Source organism: Scomber japonicus, chromosome 11, assembly GCF_027409825.1.
Source record: "Scomber japonicus isolate fScoJap1 chromosome 11, fScoJap1.pri, whole genome shotgun sequence".
NCBI classification, from domain to species: Eukaryota; Metazoa; Chordata; class Actinopteri; order Scombriformes; family Scombridae; genus Scomber; species Scomber japonicus.
The window spans coordinates 27,669,108-27,696,305 of NC_070588.1; the positions used below are offsets into that span (position 1 = coordinate 27,669,108).

The following is a 27,198-nucleotide window of genomic DNA, read 5'->3' on the forward strand; positions in this document are numbered from 1 at the left end:
TAAGCTTATTGCATGGAGCTCGGACTTGCAGGAGGAAGTGACAGTGGAGCAATGGAGCACAGCTTGTAAGGCAGCCCAATCTCAGACGAGCAACACACGTCTTAAATTACTGCAATTTAATTGGCTGATGAGGGTGTACATTACACCAGAAAAACTCAACAAATTTAATAGGCAAATCCCTGACCTCTGCAATAAATACGGAGAAGATAAGGGCACATTGTTCCACTGTCTATGGTCATGTCCAAAAATAAGTGAATTTTGAGAAGAGGTTGGAGCCTTACTTCAGAAGATTTTATCAACAAGGCTAGCTATGGAACCCAAACTCTTTCTTCTGGGCTTGTATCCTGCAGGTCTGAACATAGATTGCTGCCAAAAGATCTTCATAAATATAGGAATATTACAGGCTAAGAGAGTGATAGCTCTATCATGGAAGAAGTTTGGCAAGCCGAGCATCATGCAATGGTTCAAAGAAATGTCTATGTGTTTACCACTGGAAAAAATTACATACACTTTAAGAGATAAGCAGGAAGTATTTCAGAAAGTGTGGGGGGGTTACATTGGGTATATTAAGAACAATGATCTGTCTGACCTACTGAACGAAATAGGGACAGAATAACTATTCCCTGTACAGGACCACAATCATATGCTGTACTCTGAACCTGACTCTCGTCACCACATGGACTCAAATGCCAATTTTGAATGTACCTAATGTTTGGTTGTCTGTTTATCGTTAAACGTGTATGTTATGATTTTTGTATAATATCGAAAAATTTCAATAAATATATTGTTGAAAAAAAAAAAGTAAAACTCCCTACAAGTTTTGTACCCATTCATTTTTTACCATTATGGATTTTAATATCATTACTGTACCATTTATTTTGGTGGTCCTTGATAGCCCCTATAGTCCACTCGTGTCTATCACATACTGAATTAGTCTAAATCATGAATTAAATCCTCCCTTAAATTAACAAGAGCAACATACACTCTTAGAATCCAGTCCAATCCATGTACAATGTTAACTGTTACCTTGTGCTAAAGGCTCTACGCGCCATGACCTGTCAGCAAATGCAATACAAAAATATGAATTCTTTTTTTTTTTTAAATGTCAAGAGATACTTTAACTTTCCCAGAATTATGAGTCAGTTACAGCAGAGATGTTGGCTATGTTTAACTATCATTAATCTTTCACTTCCTTCCTTCTGATTCTAGGAATCAGAACTAGTATTACATAGAAATCAAGATACAATAAATGAAATATGAATTTAAATTAGAATACATCCTCAAAAATATACCCATTCACAATCAGGAGTGTTTAATCCTTCACAATCCTTCACTCAGCAGTTCAATAGACTCAGAACAACATACAGTACAAAAAACAAGCACTTAAATAAGAGAACACAAGCTCACACACTGGTCATGGGGGATATCCGTGTGTGTTGCATAATACAGTACATCAAAAAGGAAATATAAATACATCTTCTTATCAGTTTTATTTACTAAAGACTGTCCAGCAATCCAAAGCAATCTTCTTTATATAATATCCATGGTCCATGTGCCAACTGCAACATAGCTGGTGCTCACAATGCTTTTTTTTGTTGGAATAAAAGGAGAAAAGCCAGATGAAAGTTTTCTGAACTTCATCAAGGCTTTCCTGCTCCATGCTCACATTTTGTTTGGATTATTATTCAACTCTTGAGAACAGAGTTGGTCAGTTTTCAAGAAGTTTCCTCTGTGTCATTTATCAGAACCTCTTTATTCTAAGAAACAAAAAGGAGATAAAACTCTTCCTGTTTTGTACCAAGAGGAAATCCATCTGATGTTTTTCTGACTTGAGGGCACGTGTGTGACATTCACTGTACTCCCAATAATCAGATCAACCAGCCTTCATCACGGTAATCCTGATAGTCGCATGTCACGTAGTCACATAGTTGAGGTGATGATGAGTTTGGTCTCTACGTGTTGAGGATAAAAGTTAGAAGAAAAAAGGTCCTGACGAACCAAACACCCATGTTGGATCCCATCAGTATCAGTGATTTTTTCAACTAGGTTTAGACAACAGTCTGACGTGTTCCTGCAGGCACTGAGGGCATGTGGTACCTCAGATGCTTCCAGAAGTGTCTGTTTGAGTTGAGTTTGTGTGTTGAAAGAGAGCTTGTCTTCCACTTCAGAGCTCCTTGTTTCCTCTTAATAAAACGCAAAGACTCTGGTAGGTGACTGTAATCCACTGGACCATCTAGTGGGACAAAACAAAATAGTTATATGGTGCTTTTCACAGACATGATTCACAAAGTGCTTTCCAGGAAAGAAACAGAAGATGTAGTGACCAACACAGTCACTTGTTTAAAATGTACAAAGATAAACAAGGACATAATGAATAACACAATACAAGGAAAACACAACAAGTGCATACGATGCAGATGATGCATGGAATTACCCAAACATCTGTCTAAACAAGTATGTCTGAAGCTGCTTTTTAAATGACATCACAGAATTAGCAAAGCGCAAGACTACAGGCAGAGCATTCCATCATTTTGGTGCTACAACTTCAAAAGCTCAGTCACCACGAGTCTTAAAGTGAGTGCGGAGGACAGACAGCGAATATAGTCCATTTGACCTAAGAGGGTGAGCTGATGAGTAAGGGTGACGAGCTGACCATACAATGCCATTTTAAATTGGATTGATTGGGAATGCATCCAGTAGCCAGTGAAGAGATTTAAGTATTGGAGTAATGTGGCACAGTCTATTTGACTATTTGCACTCACCTGCATCAGAGGACATCATGAATGTCTAATTTTAAGCATGCTTGTAACATTGCTCAATAAAGATTGCAGTGTGGGTCCATCAGCTGGTCGGTCGGACTAAAATATCCCTGCAACTACTGGATAATTGTATTTTGGTGGAGGGATCCATATCTCCCTCAGGATGGATAATCATTACCTAGCATGACCTCGCATTTTCATTTTGGGAAACATAAAAAAATGTCAGATTGGTTAATACTGGCTGACTCCAAAGGAAGCTGCTTTTGGGGATTTCCTCTGACACATCTGGGATACATATGTTATAAGGGCTATAAGTTATCTATGAACAGAACGAGATATGACTCCCACCCATATCCTAATGACTGGGATTCAAAATGAGGCTAATCATTACCAACTCTCATGACATGCGTCATATCATAATTGTGAAGTTAGTAACAGTACATTGATTTATTCATGTGCTTCAGATCACAACCACATTCTGAATTGTGTAATTATCTTCTGGTCTTAATAAAGGATGTCTGAACATTTGGGAAGCATAAAGACCTCAGCTTGAGATGTCATGTCATTGGGGTGACTACATTAGGCTCAGTTGCATAGTTTGGCAATGTTTTAAACCCAGTGTTTTACTTCTCAGATGTATCTAGCAAAAAATCTATTGGGAACAATGGTCATATATTAATTTATTGAAATGCATCCTCACCTATTTCCACAAGAATCACTTGTGGTTCATTCTGCATCAAAGCATCGTGAAGGCCGATTATGTGCTCATAGAACAGCTGGTTATGGTCGTTATGTGAGGGACAATCCTCCTCCATTTTGTTGGTTGAAGATTTCGCCTCTGCAGTCAAGATGATTATCAGTCTGCGGCATCTTTGCACAGCAGAGGCAATCATGTCGTGCATTGCTGTGAGAGATTAGACACAGGAAACAAATAATCACTCAAAGATAATCTTTTTTCTTTTTTTTTAAGGTCACCCGAATTACAAGATGAAATGTTATTTTTTGTGGCCTGCAGAATATCCTGAACAAGACAAGGAACAAGGTCTTTTTAATGTTTTTAGTGCTTTGAAGGACACAAACTGACACCCATTAAAGGAAGGTTTAGAAGCTTTAGTCACAAAATCTCAGCATATATTGTGAAACTGAAAACTGTGTCGGGGACTGCTTTCAAATTTCTCGCTGCTTGTGCATTCAGAACAGTTTTAACATGTTTTGAACCTTATATACATACTCCTGTTTCCATAGCCCATGTTTGATTATTTTTTATGTCCCTAAATGCATCACTGAAGGAACTCCTAAATTGTAATAATTAAATGTATTTGCCTCCTCCTCATACTAATTTGGTTCAGATCTTCAAACTAAATTTCACATAAAATAAAGCCAACTAGAATAAACACAAATGACAGTTTTTAGATGATAATTTTATGTACCGAAGCCAAAGACTACATCATACATGTAAATTAAGTTACTGCCCCCTGCTGTGTGTCACAGAATATTGGTAGAAAATATATCCCCAGTGAAAAATACATAAGAAAAGAAACAGCAGGGAAGGAAATATGAAAGTTGTAAGATGTGAGATGTGAGATGATTTTACTTTGGAGACCATATAACTTTATTAAATCACAATACTATTCCTGCATTAATTTTACTGAGAGGTCTTGAAAATGAAAATACACATTTTGTACAATACAGTGTTAAGACAAATCATGGGTCAAACAAAGTGTAGCAGTATATTTGGTAGAGTATAAAACTAACGGACAAATGTTGTTATTTTAGAATATGGGGGTGGAATCCCACATTTTGCATTTATTACTTGTAAAAATCAAAATGTCAAGACTCTGAAACTTTTAATGCTGGGTTCCTGTGTTACTTGCTTAATTGTCACACTGTCTCAAATGTTTGCTCATAATGTGCTCAGTCATTTACAAAAGTCCACCCAATAAAATGTGACTTTGGCTGAGTAGCCGGCCACACCGGATATATAAAACGTCGCTATTTGTGAATCATAGCAGCTAACAGAGCAATATGAACGAAGCCAGAAGAGATATTTAGATTTTGACATCAGTGGAGAAAAAAACTGGTTTTCATTCCCAGAACAATGTGGCTGAGCTCCGATTCACTGAAAACAATCTTTCTTATCCTAAATGAACAACAGCAAAAAAACATTCTGCAGAGTTCATTCTGGATCACCACTGAAACTCTATTGGAAGCTATTGGAAAAATTATCATATTTATGAAAAAATATTATTAATAAATTGACAAAGTACTACTGTCCAATATAAAGAGGTGTACCCTCTGTGGACTTGCTTAGATGACAATGAAGGTGCAGGAAAAAAAAGATTATTTCCTTTCAAATAACAGACAAACTCTTTCCAGCGACATTCCACTTCGCTCGGAAAGTTAGCATGGCCACCAAGACAAACTTTTCGCCTGAGATAGGGAACCAATCACACAACAGGGAGACGGGCTCAAGATGATGACGCCAGTAGAGCGACTCTGTTCACATCCAGCACGGCAGCCATGGAGGTGCAGCAACCGATCAAAGCAGTAGTAGATTGTGTGCTAAATAAACTGGAAGGCAAGTTCACTTTGAAAATAGAACAAAAACTTGCTCTACATGATTTGTCCTTCATAAACAGGAAGTGTTCGCGCTGCTCCCAACAGGCTCTGAATACATCATCATGTATCATTGATATGATTGGCTGTAAGTTTGTCCAGTAGCGTACAGAAGCATTTGATCGACATTCGTTGATCCCGCCTCAAATAAGAGAAAATGAACGGCCCCTCACCAGACCCTACCTCACTTGTGGTAGGGTCTAGCGTTAGCCAGGCTAAGACAAACTAGTAATCTACCATTAATCATATTTATGTAAATTAACAGAATAAAAGAAAAGAACATTCATTTTAGCTCTCTGGTTTTGAAATTTGCAATTTACAAATGATCCATGACTTAATTTTGCCGATTTTGCATCATAGGTGAGGTTTTGTTTCTGATCTGCACTTGAGCACCACCTTGTATACACTAAACAATCCAAAGCACTTTAGGGCCATCTTCAGGCGATAACAGCACAGGTATTATAATATTACATTCTTCTCATTGGCAGTTCTACTTACTTTTTCTTTTAAACATTACACTCCTTAACTCATTAACACAATAGCAGGTTATGTTTCCTTTAGTAGCAACAACTGCAAAGACATGTTGAGTTCCAGCCCTGTTCAACCAACATGAACTTACAAATAAAACTCAGTCAGAAAGTTGCTCAAAAGGTCTCATCAAGCAGCACATTATACGCAATCAAAAGAATTTCAAGATACAATGAAGAAAGTGATTGAAATACCTCAGACTGGGAAGCTATTTCTAAGGCTCTGAGGCTACAGAAGAACAAGCCATTATTGCCAAATGGGGGAATACTTTGCACAGTAGTGAACTTTTCCAGGAGTGTCCAACCTTCCAAAATTCCTCCAAGAGCACAAAAGCAATTCAGCCAGAAAGTCACACAAAAGCAGAGGAAAACCTTCAAGGAACTGAAGGCTTCTTTCACCGCAGTCGGGGTCAATGTTCACAACTCTATAAATTAAGGATCAACCAATAATCGACATGGCCGATAATATCGGACGATTTTCGCCATTTTTATGATAATCGGCATTGGCCGTTTTTTCCACCGATAACCAATAAAATAAGTTCATTTTAAAACGCGCTCCTTTGGCCCGCAGCCGTCTCTCTCTGCCTGAAGTCACCACTCTTGGCTGTGTAACAATGTCCCGCCTACAGCGCCCGGCACAAGTGACAGCCAATCAACACTGCAGCTTCTAGATGTAGCGCCACAGAAGAAGAGAAGAGAAGAGAGGACTGCTCTGAGAAGCAGCAGTGTGCTGTTTGAAGGCAAGGCAACAGAAAATGTCGAAGTTGCAATAAAAATACTGTATAGTGAAGTTTTAAAGACACCACAACCTGATTATGATCAGTTTCAATGAAAACATTTGGACCTACCTGCCTGCCTATATTCACATCAAGTGCGACACGATTTTGCAAATAGCTTAAATGATTACGCTTCTAAAAATAAATAAATAGCACCACGGTAAAAAAAAAGAGAAAAAAAAGAAAAAAGAATGATCAAGTGAACATGACCTGGAGCTCCTTTATTTAATAAAAGGAAGACATAGCAACATATGGGTACAGCAAGTAGCCACAGATTAAGAGAGCTGAACCTGTTGAACTTTAAGAGATCTCTGCACTTTTTGTTTTTATATAATAAAACTATTGCTTGAACCATTTCAACCAAGATCAGAGTTTGTGTTATTCTACAAAAGTTTACGGTCTTTTTATCACAGATTTTCACAGTTTACAAAACAAACAAACAAACAGTAAACTGTATTCAGTCTAATCCCAAGTGTGTTATTCTACATTTTGACACCAACATTTAAATTTTTACTGCAAATTAATATCGGTTCTAAATATCAGTTATCGGTTTCCTTGATTACTAATAATCGGTATTGGCCCTTAAAAAACCATATCGATCGATCCCTACTATAAATAGTATGTGAGAGAGTGGCAAGACAGACTCACAAGACCACCATGATAACCCTCAACCCCTTTGGGAGAATGTTCTATGGACAGATGAGTTGTAGGTGGAACTGCTTGTAAACCAAACACAGCATTCCACAATAAGAATATCAGAGCTCAAAATAAACCAAGATTAGGGTTTTGGATGCTGTTGCAGGGCCTTAAACAGATGACTCAGGCTTGAAAACCCTCCAATATGTCTAATTTAAAGCAGTTCTCCAAGAAGAGAGGGCCATCATTCCACCAAAGTGACAATCTCTAAAAAGCTTATGTCTTTCATGTGCATATGGTATAGGTTATGCTAGGTTACGCATTATTTTTTGCTAGATATAAGATAGAAAACATACAAAAACTGGAGAAATCAGGAGAGGGCAAATACTTTTTCACAATACAGTAACTCAAGTACATTTTAAATCTCTTCAGGAATATAAAGCAACAGCTGCTCTACTATAAAAGTGTTGGGAAAAGAATCCGTCAACAGTGTTTGCAGTTAAGGGTTAGGCTCGAACATGCTAAACCAGTTATAAAACAACTGAATTATTCTCATAAAAGGGTAAAAGGGCAAATTCAGCCAGTTATTGTCACAGATCACATGCAGTAGAAATCAGATTACTTTTGTTTGTACAAATAATTCTTCCTGTTCATGCGAACCATTACATCTTGTCATAATACACTTACAGTAAACTATGGAGGAGCCTGCTGTTTGGAATAAAATTAAAACCAGACTTCAGCTGCTTTACGGGAAATCTATCATCCAGCTGCATATTTAAAGTTTGATCTAAAGCTATATGACGCGTCAGCAGTCCAAATGAGTCAAATGAATTACGTAATTATAACATTACACATGTTTTTTTTTTACTAAAACACATTACGTGTTTTTAGTGCCAAAGTTCCTGTTTCTGTTACTATACTTCCCCCACAGCTCAACAGGGAAACACTAAGATTTGAATTTGATGTTAAAAAGACTGTAAATGTGTCAGATATCACTTCATACGACTAACTCAGACTGCTGAAGCTCAATAGAAGCTGATCATCTATTTTTAACCTTCACATACTGTCCATATTCTGACTCATAATTAGTCTCTACAACAATTCACATTCATAAATACACCATCTGTCATTAATACATGTTTAATTAATCCTTAATGAGGCGTGTATTCTATTTATTTATAGAGAAAAAAAAACATTCACAATCATTATATTACGGTCCATTTTATAGAATTTTATAGAATATGAAAAACAAGTTTGAATGGTGAATGTTTAATTAAAAAAAAAAAAAAAAGTAGGTTAAATTTGCCTCTACAAAAAAGTGTATCAGCTGCACAAAAATTAAAAAGTGGTGCATTTTTTTTCCTTTTTTTGTACATTTGAGGGAAAAGTCCAACTAAAGGAAAAGTATATATGTTCCTTATAAAGATCTCAAATGTAAAAATGGGTCAAATGTGACCCTTAACAGTATGCAAGGGTTAAATGACTGTGTGGACACACTGTGGATTTTGTCCTCCATCACTTCCATTAACGCACATTTGAAGGAGACCGTCGTGTCTATCAAACAAAAGGATGTGTGTATGATGTATTAGACCTCAGAGTTACGTATCAAGTGTTTTGGTGGGTGTAATCATAATTCAGTAATACAAGTTTAAATGTCTGTTCCTGACCTTCTCCAGGGCAGTCGTCCCGCTCTCTGATGTACAGGGAGTATCCATGTTGTCTCTCCAGCTTCTCAGGCAGGATCTGCAGGGCAAAGCTCTCAGCTGAACTCAGGGTGTCTGGATGGAGGACGCTCACATAGGCGTCGTACAGCTTCCCATCTAGAGCTGTAAAGACCAGATGAGGGTGCATTTTTTCAATACCTCAGAATTCACTTTAACTTCCTCATTATTTTCTAATGAACTCATTTTGTGTTCATCCTCAACGGTTACACCTATGTTTTCCTATTTGATTATGTCCCTAGGTCAAAAGAGAGAGTTGTAACTGAGCAATAAAGCAAACAAGGGAGTTCCTAGCAGTATCCAGCCTGCTGATTGCACAGAAAAGCATATTTATAGATTAAACATTTACCTTGTTTGGAAAAATGCCTAGTCAGTTTCCTGTAAGCCAACACCAGATCTACTTTACAGAAGAGGAATGCAGCAGCCAGGGCCAGAAGAGTCAAGGGAGCAGCGAGGCAGAGAGCCACACTGATGTAGAGGGGACTGTGGTCAGCTGCACGGAGAGAGCAGACAAGTCAAATTTAACCTTTAAATGAGCAGTCTGAGAACAAATGAAAAAACTAAAAGAAACAAGTATTGTGGAAAGTGACTCCATCATGTCCTTTTCATTTTTCAAACTGTTCAAAATAATTGTTTTTAGACACACAAAGTATTTATGATTGGCCCTTTTGCTTCCTCCCTTTTCCATGGTATAATGTAAGATAAGATAAAATAAGATCAACTTTAACGTCCCTATCGAAATTTGTGTGCTACACAGACCTGCAGTCATACAGTACATGACAATAGGATGATTAGTTGAATATACATAACTGACAGGACAATGTAGAGGTGCACTAATGCAAATACCCTGGTTGTTTATTGAGTAATGCAATGGGAAGTTGGAACAAAGGAAAACAGTTTCTTTTACAAAGTCCATGCTCAACTTCAATTCATGGGCTTTCCTTTTTTGGCCCCATGATGTGTCAGGGACACAATAGATGTGATTACTGTGCTGACTTTGTGTATGGTGCAGTTAAAATAGCCTGCAGCATGTGTAACAAAAGTACTATAATAATAATAATACAACTGTATGTATACAGCACTTCATGCAAACATATGCAGTACAAGTAAAGGTATCCTGTGGTGTTCCTGACTAGCAGCACTGTGGATCAGTTTTTTATGAGTGGGTCTCCGTTCAGCAATGCACCAGCAAATGCAATTGTTCGACCTTAAGGATATATGCACTGCATTTTCATAATGGACAATGAGACCCTAACACTCAATGTAAGCATTTTTTACAAGAAAACTCCACATGATGCCTTTAAAGGTGAAAAAACAGACAAGATAAAGCACTGTACATAAAAATGGAATTTAGTAACTACAGTAGACAAAAAATACTGGGCTACGGTGTCATCAACATATAGTAATAGTGAAGGACGCGGACGTAAGTGTGTGGATGAAAGTGATTGCTATGATGTACTTTGAGATGTAATTTCAAAACCAACAGCATAAATGTGCTGCAACAAGCCTCCACTCTTCTGGTTTCTGGCTTTTCACCATTCATTGTGAATATAAAACAGGTCTAACACTGGATAGTAAATATACAAATCTGGTTGGCAGACATTTTAGTTAATTCCAGATGTTGGATGGGGTTGACTGTTCTCTTTTTATGTGCAGGCCAGTCAAATTCCCCCACACGTAATGCCAAAAAAAAGAGAAAAGAAAAAGCCATGTTTTCATAGCGCTGGCTTTGTGCATAGGGACATTGTCAAACCAAGAAACAGCAGAAATGACTTTCACAAAATGTTCCCAGGAAGTTTGAATCACACTATGGTCTGAAATGTCATTGTATGCTGTAACAATGTTTTACCTAAACCATAAAAAAACAAACCCAGAATTACATAAAACCATATCATCAATGGTGTCCACATATGTTTGGCAATACACTGTAGTGTTGATAGATGGGCGGACAGACAGACAGATGTGTCACTTATGTTATTTATACATTTATTCACATTTATGCTTTTCTTTGCTTGCCCTTCTTCTAAAATGTTTTAAAATGAATTTCACTCATTTACATGCAATGTGAAGATAACAGAAAATAGAAGTGAGGAAAATACCTTCTAGAAGCCGCACTAAGCATTTGTCTGCTCCAACTGTGTTTTCGACATGGCAGTGAATGGGAACATTCAGGAACTTACGAGGAACTTTAGAAATGGACAGAGTGGACCGAATGAACCACTTGCCTCTTTCTTTCTGACTAAAAAGGGATAGAATCAATCAATCAATCAATCAATCAATCAAGGAACCAAACAAGAAATGAAAACTGTTCTGCTTTGTTTTAAAACTGCTTTAGCATTGAGGCAGAAAGATCATTTAAAAATCATTTGACAGCGTGTTGAAGGATAAAGCTGCAATCTGTGCACAAATTATTCAGGCTCTATGGAATTCTGTTGATCTTGTTTTTTTAAAACTCTGCAGTGTTGTGACAGGTTTGTCATATTGCAATTATCCAGATTCATAGTGTTTTTCACAAGAAATGTTTGTTTGTTCATCTTATTCAGTTCCAGCCTCCTTCATCTCTGACTACTGGATGAAACATCATAACAAGAAGCAGAAACTCACTTTTTCCTGGACTGGTGGAGCTCGTATTCCTCAGCGTCCTTCTCATCAATAGTCCAATATATCAATGTCTCATTGTCCTCACTGAAGCCTATGTAGGCCAAACACTGGAGCTCCTGTCTCGCACCTGATCATCAGTGAAATTCAATAAGAAAACAGCTTTCACTTCACACATCTTCTGATAAAATTGTCACTGTCAGGGGGGAAAAAATGCTTTAATTTCATTTTAATCTGACTGTATGTGTTTCTCTCTGTGTGTGTGTGTGTGTGTGTGTGTGTGTGTGTGTGTGTGTGTGTGTGTGTGTATATGTATGTGTGTATTTGTGTGTATTTGTCCACACAGTGATTTATGACAATGTGTTACTTGCCTTCAGCCACGAACACGTTTTGTTGAGGGCACACTATCTGAGGTACAACCGACACTCTCTCTTCCATCTCTAAAGACACAATCATATCATATCATATCATATCATATCACATCACATCATATCATATCATATCATATCATATCATATCATATCATATCATATTGAAACTGTACTAATAGGAAAAGCTGGATAAACTAAGATGAAACCTAAATGTGGCAAATTAGCCGAGGGAATACATGCTCAGATATATCAGGAATTTAAAAAATATATATAATTCAACAAGGTTACCCTAACCTTAACTCCCATAACAGAAAAGCTGGTGATGTAATGCTTTGATAACAAACTATTAGCTGTAATTTTAGTTGGAGTGAATGAGTCATTCACTCCCACGAGGCTCATGTGACCTACAATACGTACTATTATCAATAATCAGCCTGATGCTGTGTGCAGACGTGTAGTTCTTGCCGTCCAAGCTCACGTCTACCAGGCAGGTGTATATACCAGCATCGCTCTCTGAGGCCATAGGCAGCCTCATGGAGCCTTTCACATCCACAGAGATGGGCTGGAGATCCCCTTTACGCTCCACAGGCTGGCACGCCTACACAGAGAAGCAAAGACTGTCATTATTGATGATAGTAAGATGAAAAAGGAAAAGAACTAGTCCATGCATCTGTTATGTAATTCATTATTATCAGGCTGTCCTAACAAGTCTCTAAAGACACTCCAGCTGGTCTAGAATGCAGCTGCTTGTGTTCTGACAAAAACTAGAAAGAGAGATCATATTACTCCTATTTAACTTCGCTGCATTTGCTTCCAGTAAAATTCAGAATAGAATTTAAAATCCTTCTCCTCACTTTCAAAGCTCTTAATGGTCAGGCTCCATCATATCTTAAAGAGCTCATAGTACCTTATGAACCAACTGGAATACTGTGCTCCCAGCATGCACGCTTACTTGTGGTTCCTAGTATCTCTAAAAGTAGAATGGGAGGCAGAGCCTTCAGCTATCAGGCTCTTCTCCTGTGGAACCATCTTCCAGATTTGGTCAGGGGGGCAGACACCCTCCCTACATTTAAGAGTAGGCTTAAAACTTTCCTTTTTGATAAAGCTTATAGTTATGGCTCTTTGAGCTCTTAGCTTATGCTGCTATAGGCTTAGACTGCCGGGGGACTCCCATGATGCACTGAGCCCCCCCCCCCCCCCCTCTCTCTATCCATCCATCTATATCCATTAACATTCATGTACTATTAATGCATTCAATAACCTAAACTTCTTCCCTGGAGTTGTCTGTGCTTTCTCGTCTCACAGGTAATCTGGGCCTGTAGACGTCCGGATGACAGATTCCAGTCCCGGACCTTCTAGCTTCATTGTTGATTTTCATTGTGCTTCTCTCTCCTCTCAACCCCAACCGGTCGAGGCAGATGGCCGCCCACTCTGAGTCTGGCTGTTAAAAGGGAGTTTTTTTCTTGCCACTGTTGCTCATGTGGGAATGTTGGGTCTCTTTAAAGTTAAAACCTGAAGAGTTCGGTTTAGAACCTGCTCTATGTGTGAAGTGCCTTGAGATGACTTTATTGTGATTTGGCGTTATACAAATCAGATGTTTTGTAACCTTCAAGTCAGCACACTTCCATGTGTTCCTAATGTGTACAATAGGGGGCAGTATTGGCAATTAAGGTACAACAAACAGAATATATTGCAGAAACCCTAAATCAGTAATGTGTTAAATGATTTCTGCTTTTGTATGCTTTGTATACTAGGGGTTTAACTGAACAAAATAAAACACCACGGAGACATGAAGGAAATGTTTGTACCTTTTGCCATCGTATGCTCCGTGCCATATTCAGTTTGAAGATCTCAGTCTGTTGACAAGGAAGACGGTCGCTGACTCCCTGGGTGATGGATTTCGTCCTAGCCGGGTCAGGACACTCTTCACTCGACACTGACACCCCTAACTCCATACTAGATACTCTACCATCCGTCCTACAGAGGAGATAAACACTGACATCAGCAGGAAAGACCAGCCTGAGCTGCAGTAACACATATGGCTTTAATGTACTCTGACAAACTTAGACTAAACTGTTTTCTCCAATATTTTATCACTCATCTTTTCCTTGATAATATTCCTACACGCACATTGTGGGGAAAAAAGAGCTTTTTGGAAAGTTCAAGAAGACATGAAAATAATTTTTAAAAATGGGTTTAAATGTGTATATACATAGTGTGTTGTCACTATTAAGAAATCCCTGTAATGAGAGATATGAAAGTGTCAGTGGGCTGTATGTGAGGTCTTCTTGGGACTTATTCAGAACTATCTCTTATTATAACCCTGTTGCAACGTTGCCTTCTCCTGAAACCTGTTTTGCAATCTTGAATGCTTGTAAATGTAAGACTCAGCTGATACTACTTTAAAATGAGCTATTTTCACCCCTCCACTCCACCCTCTAATTCTGGAAAAAGAACCTCATTGAAAACACCCCGTTAACCTCAAGTGTAAAATGAATCTGCTTCAAGATTTTATGAACTCTTATTGCACAATGAATCATGTTTTCTTTCTCTGCCCTGGAAACTGTTGTGCATCAGTTCTTTCAGTATGAATAGACACAGAGATTGAAACTGAAATTGAAAATATACATATTTTTACATATTGGTTTTCAAAAATATACCTGGTATAACTGGCTAGTAAATGAATTCTATTAATCCAGCAAGTAGGTATTACTTGCTGGATTAATAGAATTCATTTACTAGCTAAATATAACAGTGTTATTTGTTCTAACAGACCGGGTTGTGAAGGTTACTTTGGAAATGTAAGATTACTAGTTACCCTAAAAATGCAACAAGTAATGTAACTTATTCATTTGATGACTTTTCTAATTTTCTAACCAATGTTTCCAGCTGTTCTCCCATAAAGGACCAAAATCTAAGTTCAGCTGTTTTTCATGGATACTGACATAAGGGTTGTAAGATTTATCTCATTAGAAAATGTATTCATTAGTTCATGTAGATTTTAGAATATAAAATATTATTAAAATATTATAATATAAGGTTTTTGATTAAAAAAAAGTGTAAAAAGAGTCTGGCATGAGCTTAATTGGTACTGTGACACCATTTAAGCTCATGTGTGTTCTAAATAAGCTCAAGTCATGATTTATATTTACTAAATAGAATTTTTTTTTCAAAGAATTAAAAACAGCAATATAAAATAAAGGGAGAAAACCCTCCTGAATATAATCTTAAAGGTGTGACTTCAGATGTAAACTCCTTTGTAATCAACATTTTCATCAGTAACTGTCACAGATTACACTTACATTTATTTTGTAATTCTTAAATTCATTGATAATACTAATTCATTGATTTATCTTTTTTTGGTACTAATTTCTTTATTAATGAGTGCTGGTTTTAATAGATAGATCTGAGGTCTATTCACGTTTCTCTGTTTTCGGCATTCTATTTTGATGAGTAAGTTTAAAAGATTGCAGGACTGTAATAACATTCAATCATTTGTTTATTCAAATTTCCCCACAGCCCCTTCCAATCACCCCTCGCACACAGCTGGAAAATTTCAAACAGCTGTATGATACACACAGGGGAGGCACGGAAAAGGGAAAAAGAAGATAGAAATTTAGTCTGGTAAGACTTGCAGTTGAATTGAAGTATTTTATAAAGTGTTGCCATTTCCTAAAGATTTACTCAGTCCTATGAATGTATACAGTATTTATTTGAATTGCCCATATTCAAAGTGCATCTTTGTGCTCTCATGTAATCTTTAACAGTCAGGTTTCAGTAATAGAAGTGTTTTTTTGTTTGTTTGTTTGTTTTTTTTACCTTTCCTCACAGATGTAGGTTCCATTATGAGAAGACTGCAAAGGAAGAAACCACAGTAACCCATCCCTGACCTCCACTCCATCAGGCAGGCTCTGGTTGTGCCTCCCTACTTTACTCCAGGTCACATTGGAGTGAGCAGCAGCAGCAGCAGCAATACGGCACTTGAGCAGAAAGAGATGGCCAGCACTCACATGGTAGGTCTCTATCTCCCCTCTGTGGCCTGAGTGAGACAGTGCAAAGGGAGAGCAGTCATTTATTACACCAGTGTGTTTGTGTGTGTGTGTGTGTGTGTGTGTGTGTGTGTCGCTATACACATGGGTGAACACAGCAGCCCTTTTCCAAATAAACAGAACAATAAACATAAGGCTTTAGAAATGTGCTTCATGTCTATTTCGACACAGATCAAACTAAGATAACAATAGACATGTACTCTTCACTACACTTTTTTCTGGTTGCTTACTATCTTTGAAACTATGGACCAGACTCATGAAATATTGTTGAATTTTGTCGGAGCGTTTCTATTTTAACGGGCGCAGCTTCTCCAGCTATTACGGTAAAAGTGGAGCGGCACTCAGAAACTCACAGACCACTGTGCATAGCCAGTCTGCTCATGTGATGATGATGTTCAGCCAATCAAATCTATACATTCGGACACGCGGAGAGGCCAGGGGAGAGACTCGACTGTCAGTGAGATACATGTGTTGAGATGTTTTGTTATAAAGTTATTTGATGTGAAATTATTTCTATAGTATAAGTTAAGTTTAAAAGTGTAAAGGGATTATTTTTTATTTTTCTAAAACTAAGCACTTTTCATGCATGAATTATGATAACATCAGTCAAGATTTTTTTTTTCATTTCTCTAGGCGTGAAAAAATTATATTAAATTTTTTCTTTCACCAAATGATATACTATTACATTATTATAACATAAATCAACTGATCTACAACCAAAAACATTACTGCAGGTTTAGTGGTGATGTATGGGATGACAGTAGTGTCCACTGTGCTGGCTGAAGTGTAACTATGCCATCAAAATCCTTCCATACAGAAGAGAACAGCTTTTGAATAGCTGTCCACTGCAGTGATCACTATGCTGGAAAAGGTGAAGAACCACCCATATCAATAAAACATTATTGATATTGATATTATTTGAATCCCACGAGTGTAAATACTAATAAATGAATTCTACTGTATTTACTTGACAGTCTACAATCTAGCCACTAGATACAGATGCTGATGGAACTACAATGCTACTTCAAGGTACTGAAAAATAACACGGACATTATGATGCTCTGTGTGCTGGGCAGTAGCGTGCCATACATATAGTAAACACATACACACAGGTATCCACATAAAGAATGGATTTTTGTGGGTAGTGTGTAAAGTTTTGCAAAAATAGCCTATAGTATCAAAGCCTAAGCAGTCAGAAAACAACCTTAATGGTTTTAAAGATAGTGCCTCAAGAACCACTGTCAGAAAAAAACTGTACTAGTAATTAGTAATCACAAGCTCTCAGGCCAGGACAAGCATTAGAAGATAATTGTAAACTGTTTTTTCTAACTTCTCAAAAATACACCGACAAAACATTAACAGTATGAAAGACATTAGTACACTAATATCTAAACGACAAAGACTTAAAAAAAGAAAGCTGTCCAGTTTACAGTTTTTCACTGACCACAGAGCAGTATAGATCACCAACCAAATTCCAGTTTAAGTACAAAACCAGATACAGCAACAAAATGTATATGCAGCTTTGGGGAGAATCATCTGTTCTTTTACAAAAAAAAAACAATTTGAAAATGAGTTCTTATGTAAGTCGGAGGACATTCATGACATTAAACAACAAAGATTTGTGAAAGAAAGAAATGTGAGGGCTGGTGAGATGATTAATGAGAGAGAGGAAAGAACAAAAAAACTAAGTTCTGATACACAAATGTGCTTTTTTTATTGCTGAAATATTGGATCATTTGAACATTTAGAGGGAAAATCACTATTTGGTGGAGCTGTTAACATCTCAGACATCTGAAATGTGAGGACAGGCTTAACTGTAACTTCACTGTTCTTTAGCTGACTCACTTAGACAAGGAGATTTTTATCTAATCATAAAGTGTGCTTGTAATTAGATGGCAGCATATTGTGTGAGTAAACAATTTCCTTGTGAACACAGTTCTGATATATTTTAGAAGAAGGACTTCCTGGAGAGATGATCATCGTAAAGGTTTGAGGGTAACTGTTTGCCTTCTTTGACCTATTTAATTAGTATAACACACAAAGTGGAAAACCACACTGAACTGCCAAATTTGTGCACCTGCACATAGTTTTAGTGAAGCCCTTCACAAAAAGTAATCTGTCAGGAGAGAGACATGTAAGCATAAAACTGCTTTTTTACAATATAATTGGGTATCATTTTATATTTTCAGATCATGCTATTGACATTGTGTTAATTGACTGATAGCCAATATGATCAGAGGATAAGAACCAACCTTTTACTGCTTAGACTTTCCACATATAGATATACATACATGAGAATTGATAAGACGCAGCAAAAGTGATAGACATCATGATAGTGCAGCCCTCGAGGTCTTCACTGGACATTTCATAAAGAAAATCTAATATCAACTTTTCTAAGTGTCAGAAACTGAAGGTGTAACAAGCATAGAGGGCAACCTGTAGAGGCCAATGAACAAAGATACCAACCCTTTAGACTGTAGATTATGTACTATAGATATTTATTGTTATATATTATATATGAGAATTATTAACTTCTCTGTTAGGCAGCAACATGCAGAAGACACACTGGAGTAGAGTTTTATATCCAGCTTTGGGGAGAATCATCTGTTGCTGAGTTTGAAAATGAGTTCTTATGTAAGTCGGAGGACATTCATGACATTAAACAACAAAGACAACAAAGACAAACCCACGGAGCGTTACAGCCGAGGCAGGAAATGAAAGAACCTCAACTGACTTCATAACCTTCAAGAAACAACACATTCAAAAAAAAGGTGCATGGAGTGGAATGACTGTTGCCAATTTTCAACTGTAAAATGATGTATCTTACGCCACACACCTCAAACCCAAACCAAGCGTGGAAACAACCACTGAAAAGAAAAAGCTGCTTCATTGTTAATTTGTGTGAAGAAATTCTTTTTAACTATCCTCCACAAAGACGCTGGTGTCCTTAGAGGACTCGGCTGTCTTTCAGAAGCTTTAGTAGGCTCAGTTTTAAAGCTAGAGTTTAAACCGGAAGATTCTGGTGTTATATGAAACTAGACAACTTCCATAAGACTCCACACACTCTAAACTTCTACATTTTGAATAGGCACCTTTAGAAAAACACTATTTATTTCAGATTTATGACTAAAAACACTCGAAAAAGTGCTGAGCTGCATCTCAAATTAATCATCAGGTTTCCAGCTTTCAGATAATGTTAACCACCTCTATGTGGTATATACTGTTAACCTGCTATCAACCCCCCCCCCCCCCCCCCCCCTACAAAAGATCCCCTGGCCCTCCCTAAAAAAGACAAGAAAAGGGTCTATGGTAGAAGGTGGGGGTATGCTTTTTATAATGTAGCCTTCTTAGCTTTCTTAATATGGAAGATGGAGCTCCACATCTTCACGCTTCATATTTTAAAAGAAAATAAAAGATACATGGAATACATTACTCATCATAGTAAATTTTATAATGGTTATTTACAATCAGAGATACAGAATGATGTACTGTAGCTCCTATAAATTGCTGCATCAATTTTATTAGTGTTAAAACTGGATTTTGTTGACAGTGACAATGACGCATTTCTGTAGATCTTTAGCCAACCTGGAGTCATCATTTCTATCAGATATTTAGATATTTGTAAAGCTGTGAAGCTTGTAGATCTCCCAGCTCTGATACTTGTACTGTATTTACTTTCTAACTTGAACACAGCGTGAGACAGATTTCAGTTGGCGGGCTAATTAACATAAAGCATTGATGTACGACTGTTAGCTATGTCGTTACTTGATATTTTTAAGGTATCGACAGAGATAAATCGATACCAAGTAGTATCGTAATGTTTCCCGTCAAAAACAATACCTGTGATTGTTTGTATGGACTTGCTCACAACGCAAGCTTTTTAGCGATTTAATGCATCATGTGATTGGCCCACTGCCACAGCAGCTACAACCCGTCTGTGGTGGTGAAGACGTGGTGAATTTGAGTTAGCGCGCTTAGCAGTTCAGCAGGCAAGATGCCACCAAAACACTCTAAAGTGTGTCTACACACCCGTTGCCGGTTGTAATGGGTATCGAATGAAGTACTCAGTTGGTATCGGTATCGGTACTGGTTTCGTTTTTAAATCGTTACCCAGCCCTACAGAGGAGTGAGGACATGTTTTGGCAACAGCTTTGAAGATGTACACACAGACAACAGGAGTAAAGTTGTACAGTTGACCGCAATTCTGGAACTTTGTCTTGCAAGTTGGACAGGTGAGACCTTGCATTTAGTATGGCAGGCAAAGAACTAACACATTTTCTCTAATAACAAACTGTCAACTCATTACACTCCATTTCCATCTTCAGTCTGACATTGCCTCCACTCTCTAACCCGTTTCCATGGGGGAAGATAATTGGAATGGATCCCCACTAAAACGCTGGCTTGATTGGTGACATGGTTGTTTAGTGTTGACTCGTCCGTTTACCGGTTCACAGACTTTGTCATATTATAGCTAAACAATACACTAAAGTATTGTGTCATTTACCCAGAACTGGTGTAACTTACCCATATGGATCAGCACCTATATACCTACTGTATGCAATTCAGTAAAACCAAATGCTTTTGCCTTTTGTTCATGACAATTGTTAACATAGCTTGTCTTTGACTTCATTGTATGAATTTGAAAAAGAACATGTCAAGAAATGGGTTTATACTTTTGAAATTGAGCACAAACTAAATATATCAAACCAACCAGGACAGTAACATTAACAGAAAAGGCGTAGGCTGAAGCTTTAGTTTATTACACCCACTCTTTTTACTTCATAAGAAGAACAAACAGTATTGTATCATCATAAAACATATTGGTAGGGGCTAACAACAGACTGTAAAACACAACACTGATCTATTATGACCTTGTTAAGTGGCAATTGTGTGAGAAAACACACATGCAGCAGACACAGAGCTGCTTGGTGCTTAGTAAGTAGAAATATCACTGAAAGTAACTCTTCTTGCTGACACAAACATGTTTCCAGGATTGTCACATTTCTCTAAAAACAGGAACTTACAATTTCAAAGACATATAATCACATGAAAGTTATACTAACAGGGGCTTTTCATATTTAAACAGACCTTATATGATATATGATATGATATTACAGGAACAGTTTGCTGTATCATGCCATAGTGTATTTTCTGTCCAAAGGTTCTTTAACAAATGAGGAAATGCTCTGTTTGCCAGTGATAACCACATATGATATAAATCCATAATAGCCACAGTTACAGATGAATGTTAGAGTCAGATGAATCATATAGTGGTGGAGGAAGTACTCAGAACCCTCCCTTAAGGAAAAGTATCAATGCAGCAATGTAAAGAATACTCCATTATAAATAAAAGTTGTACATTAAAAAAAATCCTATATAGGTAAAAGTACTGCAGTATTACAATATGAGCTCTATGTAGTATGCAGTATTACAGTAAAAGTAGTGCAGTATTATGAGTGATGTAGTATGCAGTATTACAGTAAAAGTAGTGCAGTATCAGAGTGATGTAGTATGCAGCATTACAGTAAAAGTACTGCAGTATTACAGTATGAGCTCTACTGTATGTAGTATGCAGTATTACAGTAGCAGCAGATAAATGTGAGGGCTGGTGAGATGATTAATGAGAGAGGAAAGAGGAAAAAACTAAGTTCTAATACACAAATGTGTTTTCAATTTTTGGACTTTTTCTCTAATCTTTTTTTTTTTTTGCTGAAATATTGGATCATTTGAACATTTAGAGGGAAAATCACTATTTGGTGGAGCTGTTAACAACTCAGACATCTGAAATGTGAGACTCTATCCTTCTCAGGACAGGCTTAACTGTAACTTCACTGTTCTTTAGCTGACTCACTTAGACAAGGAGATTTTTATCTAATCATAAAGTGTGCTTGTAATTAGATGGCAGCATATTGTGTGAGTAAACAATTTCCTTGTGAACACAGTTCTGATATATTTTAGAAGAAGGACTTCCTGGAGAGATGATCATCGTAAAGGTTTGAGGGTAACTGTTTGCCTTCTTTGACCTATTTAATTAGTATAACACGCAAAGTGGAAAACCACACTGAACTGCCAAATTTGTGCACCTGCACGTAGTTTTAGTGAAGCCCTTCACAAAAAGTAATATCTGTCAGGAGAGAGACATGTAAGCATAAAACTGCTTTTTTACAATATAATTGGGTATCATTTTATATTTTCAGATCATGCTATTACATTGTGTTAATTGACTGATAGCCAATATGATCAGAGGATAAGAACCAACCTTTTACTGCTTAGACTTTCCACATATAGATATACATACATGAGAATTGATAAGACGCAGCAAAAGTGATGGACATCATGATAGTGCAGCCCTCGAGGTCTTCACTGGACATTTCATAAAGAAAATCTAATATCAACTTTTCTAAGTGTCAGAAACTGAAGGTGTAACAAGCATAGATGGCAACCTGTAGAGGCCAATGAACAAAGCTACCAACCCTTTAGACTGTAGATTCTCTACTATAGATATTTATTGTTATATATTATATATGAGAATTATTAACTTCTCTGTTAACAAATGGAAGCTTTGTGTGTTCACATCAAACTGCGTCCTTCCTCTGTCAAGATTTTCAAAGGCAGCAACATGCAGAAGATACACTGGAGTAGTTTTAAGCTTTTTATTTGAACTAGACATGAAATATAAATATATATTTTGTCCCACTGACAAAAAATAAATAGATGAAGTATCCAATCCACTTCTTCAAAGCTCTGATTGAATTTACTTGTCAACATGTGTACGTATGTAAAACCATTCCTTGAATGAAGAAGGCAAATAAATTAAGTTTTTAATAGCAGCTTAATTCATGTTCACAACCTGTAGCTACAACCTGAAAGTGAGATGAGCAGCATAATATATGAAATATTAAATACAGCTGACACATGCAGTTAACAACTAGCCAAACCTAATGTGCTTCACTACAGTATATACTTATACTATAAATACTGAAGGTCCTGATTCAGAACTACATGATAAAAGGTTTAATAAGAGAGTCATTACAATCAGAGCGTATCTGGGTCCTATTTTGAGAAATAGGACTGAGTCCGACCGTCTCTCCAATCACTGACTATTAATATGAGCATTTGTACCTTTTATCATACTTTGACATATTGAGTGTGTTGTCATAGACGGAAATGTGTTTCATATGAGGTTGCGAGATCTGTGACTTTTACAGGTAGAAACTGACTCATGTAGGCGGCTGTATGAGTTACAAGTCTGATGTGTTGGATTGTGCTGTAACTAGGTGTGGATTGTGAATAATATTTTTCTCATAATCGTATAGAAGTTGAGTTTTTTCTAAAAAAACTAGACAAGAAAAAGCATGAATCACAAGTACATGACAAGATAAAATACCCCGTCCTACGGAAAAAATATCTATGCAAAAGTACATACTGTACATCAAACTTACATTGTTACAATCATGTCATAATTATAGGAAGTGCTGCTCTAAAACAACTAAAATTATTATCTATGATTTCAATATTTGGCAGCATTTGATAGATATCTTACTTTGAAAGGAACTCCAAAAGGATGATCTGTCTTAAAAAATCAGTTAGGTGTAAAATATTAACGACATGCTGTTTTTGTCATACATTTGTATTTTTCTACATTTTCATTATCATAGATCATGTGTAAAATGAGTCCATTATGATCACACATGAGGGTCATTCATCATTCATTTATTTTAACAAAGTTATTGACATACATGACTGTCAGTGCTTCTAGCTTCATTGTTGATTTTCATTGTGCTTCTCTCCTCTATCCTTCCTTTCTCTCCTCTCTCTCTCTCTCCTCTATCCTTCCTTTCTCTCTCCTCTCTCTCTCTCCTCTATCCTTCCTTTCTCTCCTCTCTCTCTCTCTCCTCTATCCTTCTTTTCTCTCCTCTCAACCCCAACGGGTCGAGGGCAGATGGCCGCCCACTTCTGAGTCTGGTTCTGAGGGTTCTTCCTGTTAAAAGGGAGTTTTTTCTCGCCACTGTTGCTCATGTGGGAATGTTGGGTCTCTTTAAAGTTAAAACCTGAAGAGTTCGGTTTAGAACCTGTTCTATGTGGAAAGTGCCTTGAGATAACTTTGTTGTGATTTGGCGCTATACAAATAAAGATTGATTGATTGATTGAGAGTGCTGTATCATGAACTTCACTCATTTTAACTTAATAACTGAACAATCAGAAAAAAGTCTGCACACCATTATTCATTTCTGTTATATTGTAGTTAGCATACAGAGATGCCAAAGATCTAAATCAACTGACTCTGAAGAGCAACCACAGCCGGTTGCGTCTTCTACCGCAGATCATACTTGACAATAACCGACACCAATGCACAAACCTGCCGATACCTGGTCTGACACTGCGGGACAAGACCACAGATGAAGATGGAGATATGGGTAAAAGCTCAACACCTCAACCTATATAAACTATGCTTCACTCTGCAGAGAAGAGTTTCTATCTTGCTCGGGCCTGTATTGTTATCATATACTGTAATGTTTTCATTTTGAATAATAATAGAGACATAGATGTTCTTTACTGTACCACAAAGGGAAATTCATTATGCTCAGGTCAGTACTATACAGACAATAAATACAATAAATAAATAAATAAAACACCACAATACAAAATCCAATAATGATGTCAGCCCTCTTTGAGGCACTTCAGCACTAAAAACACTATAACACTGAAACATATCCACTTAATTTGACTTCAGATCAACTTTACACAGAAGGAGTGATGTGGATTTAGTCCTCCATCACTCCCATTGTAAGTGCATTATGAAGGGAATCTTCTAATGATCAGTATGAACAGGAGGAATGATTATGGCATGACGCATCTGTTACAGTGTTTATATGAACACCTGACTATTATATTTCAAGACAGATATGAAAAATGATGAACCTGTCCTTTAACACACAGATACCTCAAGTTCCTCTTAAACAGGTTTTAAACAGGAAAGACGTGTTGAATCATAAACAATGCACTATGACTTTCAGTTCACTATTAAACAAATGTGGTATAAACACTGTATGTGCCGATCTTGGGAACTTTATATTTATCCAAAAGGGGTTCAAAAGCTTTTTTTCCCCACCATGTTAATACTTTGACTGAAAGAATATTGGGTTATAGATTTCCTATAAAGCAGCCAGAGTCTGGTTTTAAATCAGTACTCAGCAGTAATGTGATGATCAGTACTTACTGTGTGTCCCTGTGAAAATGAGAGAGAGCAGCGCAGCCAGTGAGCAGATCCAACCCCAAACTGCCATGGTCCCTCGTCTGTGGGATTAGACAGGTTTACATTTCATTTAAATCCTGTGTGATGTGTCATCCATGGCTTCTCTTCTCAGTTACGCTGCCATCGCAATAAAAGAAAGTTTTCTTGACACAGTTCCTGACAAGTTCTGAACTGCTTCCAATTAAAGGAAGTGAAAGATTTACACAAGTGAGACAAGGGAGGCAACACTCTCAGTAAAGTCCCAGGAAGTGCCACTACCTGATGTTAATCTTTCAGAGGATCTCTTTCTCTCTCTCTGTGGCTTTCTTTCTTCTTTTCTTTATCTCCCACAATCTATCTTAACCTTCATAAAACGAATTCACTGTGGCATTACTATACTTTCATATTAACTTTGTGGTTGGTATCCTTATAAAACTGTTGATATTTATATTGAATCCTGGAGAAAATTGCAATAGAGTCGTTGTATGTTTTTTTAATAATAAATCACTGTTATGTAAAAATTAATTTGCATCAGCACTAATATCCTTAAGCACATAGTTAGAGCCTTTTTCAGTACTAATGAATTGCAAATTACACACCAAAAAGGGTCAGTTGCAGTAAGTATAATTATTAATAAACAAATATATATTAATACTTGGACTGACTTATATAACATATCAGAGCATTTATAATTAAGTTTGACCATTCTTTATTTAAATAAAAAATACATGTTAAGCTACATGTGTACACACAATGATTATAATATATCATTATAATATATGTCCTTGAGTGCTTTGAAAGGCGCCTTTTAAATAAAATGCTTTATGGTTATTTATTATTATTATTATTAAATTAGATCAAATCACAAAGAAAGTCCCTGACCTTTATGCACAAATATCACAACCTGGTAAATATTTAATAATAATAATAATACTAATAACAATAATGCATTTTATTTAAAATACAATATTATTATTATTATTATTATTATCATTATTATTATTAAATATTATACTTACCAGGTTGTGACTTTGTGAGCCTCATAAACACACACTGGCCTAACAGATTTCATGGCTTCAAACTAGCAATTATTAACATTATTATTTACATACTTGGCTAATTATTCATTAACCAGTTGGTCATTTTGTCATCACTTTGGCTATTTTTTTTAAAGCTAGTAAGAGTTTTTTTTTCTCCTTGAGTGCTCTTCATTCATAGGAATGTTTTCTTTAATGTGTATTTAAAGCTGATAAACTCACATCAGTAAATACATCATTACTGAGTTAGGATCGTGTACTAAAATCACTGTTAACCATGCAACTTTTGTCCCCAAGGTTCAAAGTTGACCCGGTTTGGTTTGACTGGTATGAATTATCACCCAATTCTGTGTGAGCCCTTTTTAGCCGACTTCATTCTAACTTATCACCACAGGTTTTTACACATATTTTTAGAAACTATGATCAATAGGCTTCATTGAAATAAACAATACCTTGTTCATGAGATCCTTAAATTCACCTTGATGAAAAGTGTTACTCCAGAAAGAACAGTGAACGCTCAGAAGATCACAGGATATCTGTGTATCATATGACATTACAAGAGCTGGGAATAATATCATAGCAGCGACTTCCTCAAAGTGAAACTAAAACACAGTCAAATACGTTAGAAGCATGCTATAGGAAATAACAGAGTCTAACTGTAATTCTGACAAACTTACCAGGCTGAGTGTGAAGAAAGGAGGAGTACTGTGTGTTACCTGCACTGAACGTCTGAACACTTGCTGGGGTTTCCCTCGTCCTCTTTTCACAGTATTTCATTCCGTTCCACTAACCCCTGCATGAATTTCCACTCAACAGAGAGAAAAAAAAAGCATCTCTCGCTTTGTAGTAAAGGCGCACCACAATTATTCATCA

At 36.9% G+C, this 27,198-nt stretch overlaps 1 protein-coding gene across 1 annotated transcript; it reads right to left on the reverse strand.

The window, feature by feature from the left end:
- Positions 1-1,988: 1,988 nt before the first annotated feature.
- LOC128367686 (interleukin-18 receptor 1) lies at positions 1,989-25,340 on the reverse strand. Its single transcript, XM_053328300.1, has 11 exons — positions 25,274-25,340; positions 15,824-16,043; positions 13,813-13,981; positions 12,422-12,602; positions 12,005-12,073; positions 11,640-11,763; positions 11,135-11,274; positions 9,385-9,528; positions 8,982-9,140; positions 3,460-3,663; positions 1,989-2,233 (listed from the first exon to the last, which is right to left on the reverse strand). Exons 1-11 carry the CDS (start codon positions 25,338-25,340, stop codon positions 2,049-2,051), a joined length of 1,662 nt encoding a protein of 553 aa, XP_053184275.1. The 3' UTR covers positions 1,989-2,048.
- Positions 25,341-27,198: the final 1,858 nt, after the last annotated feature.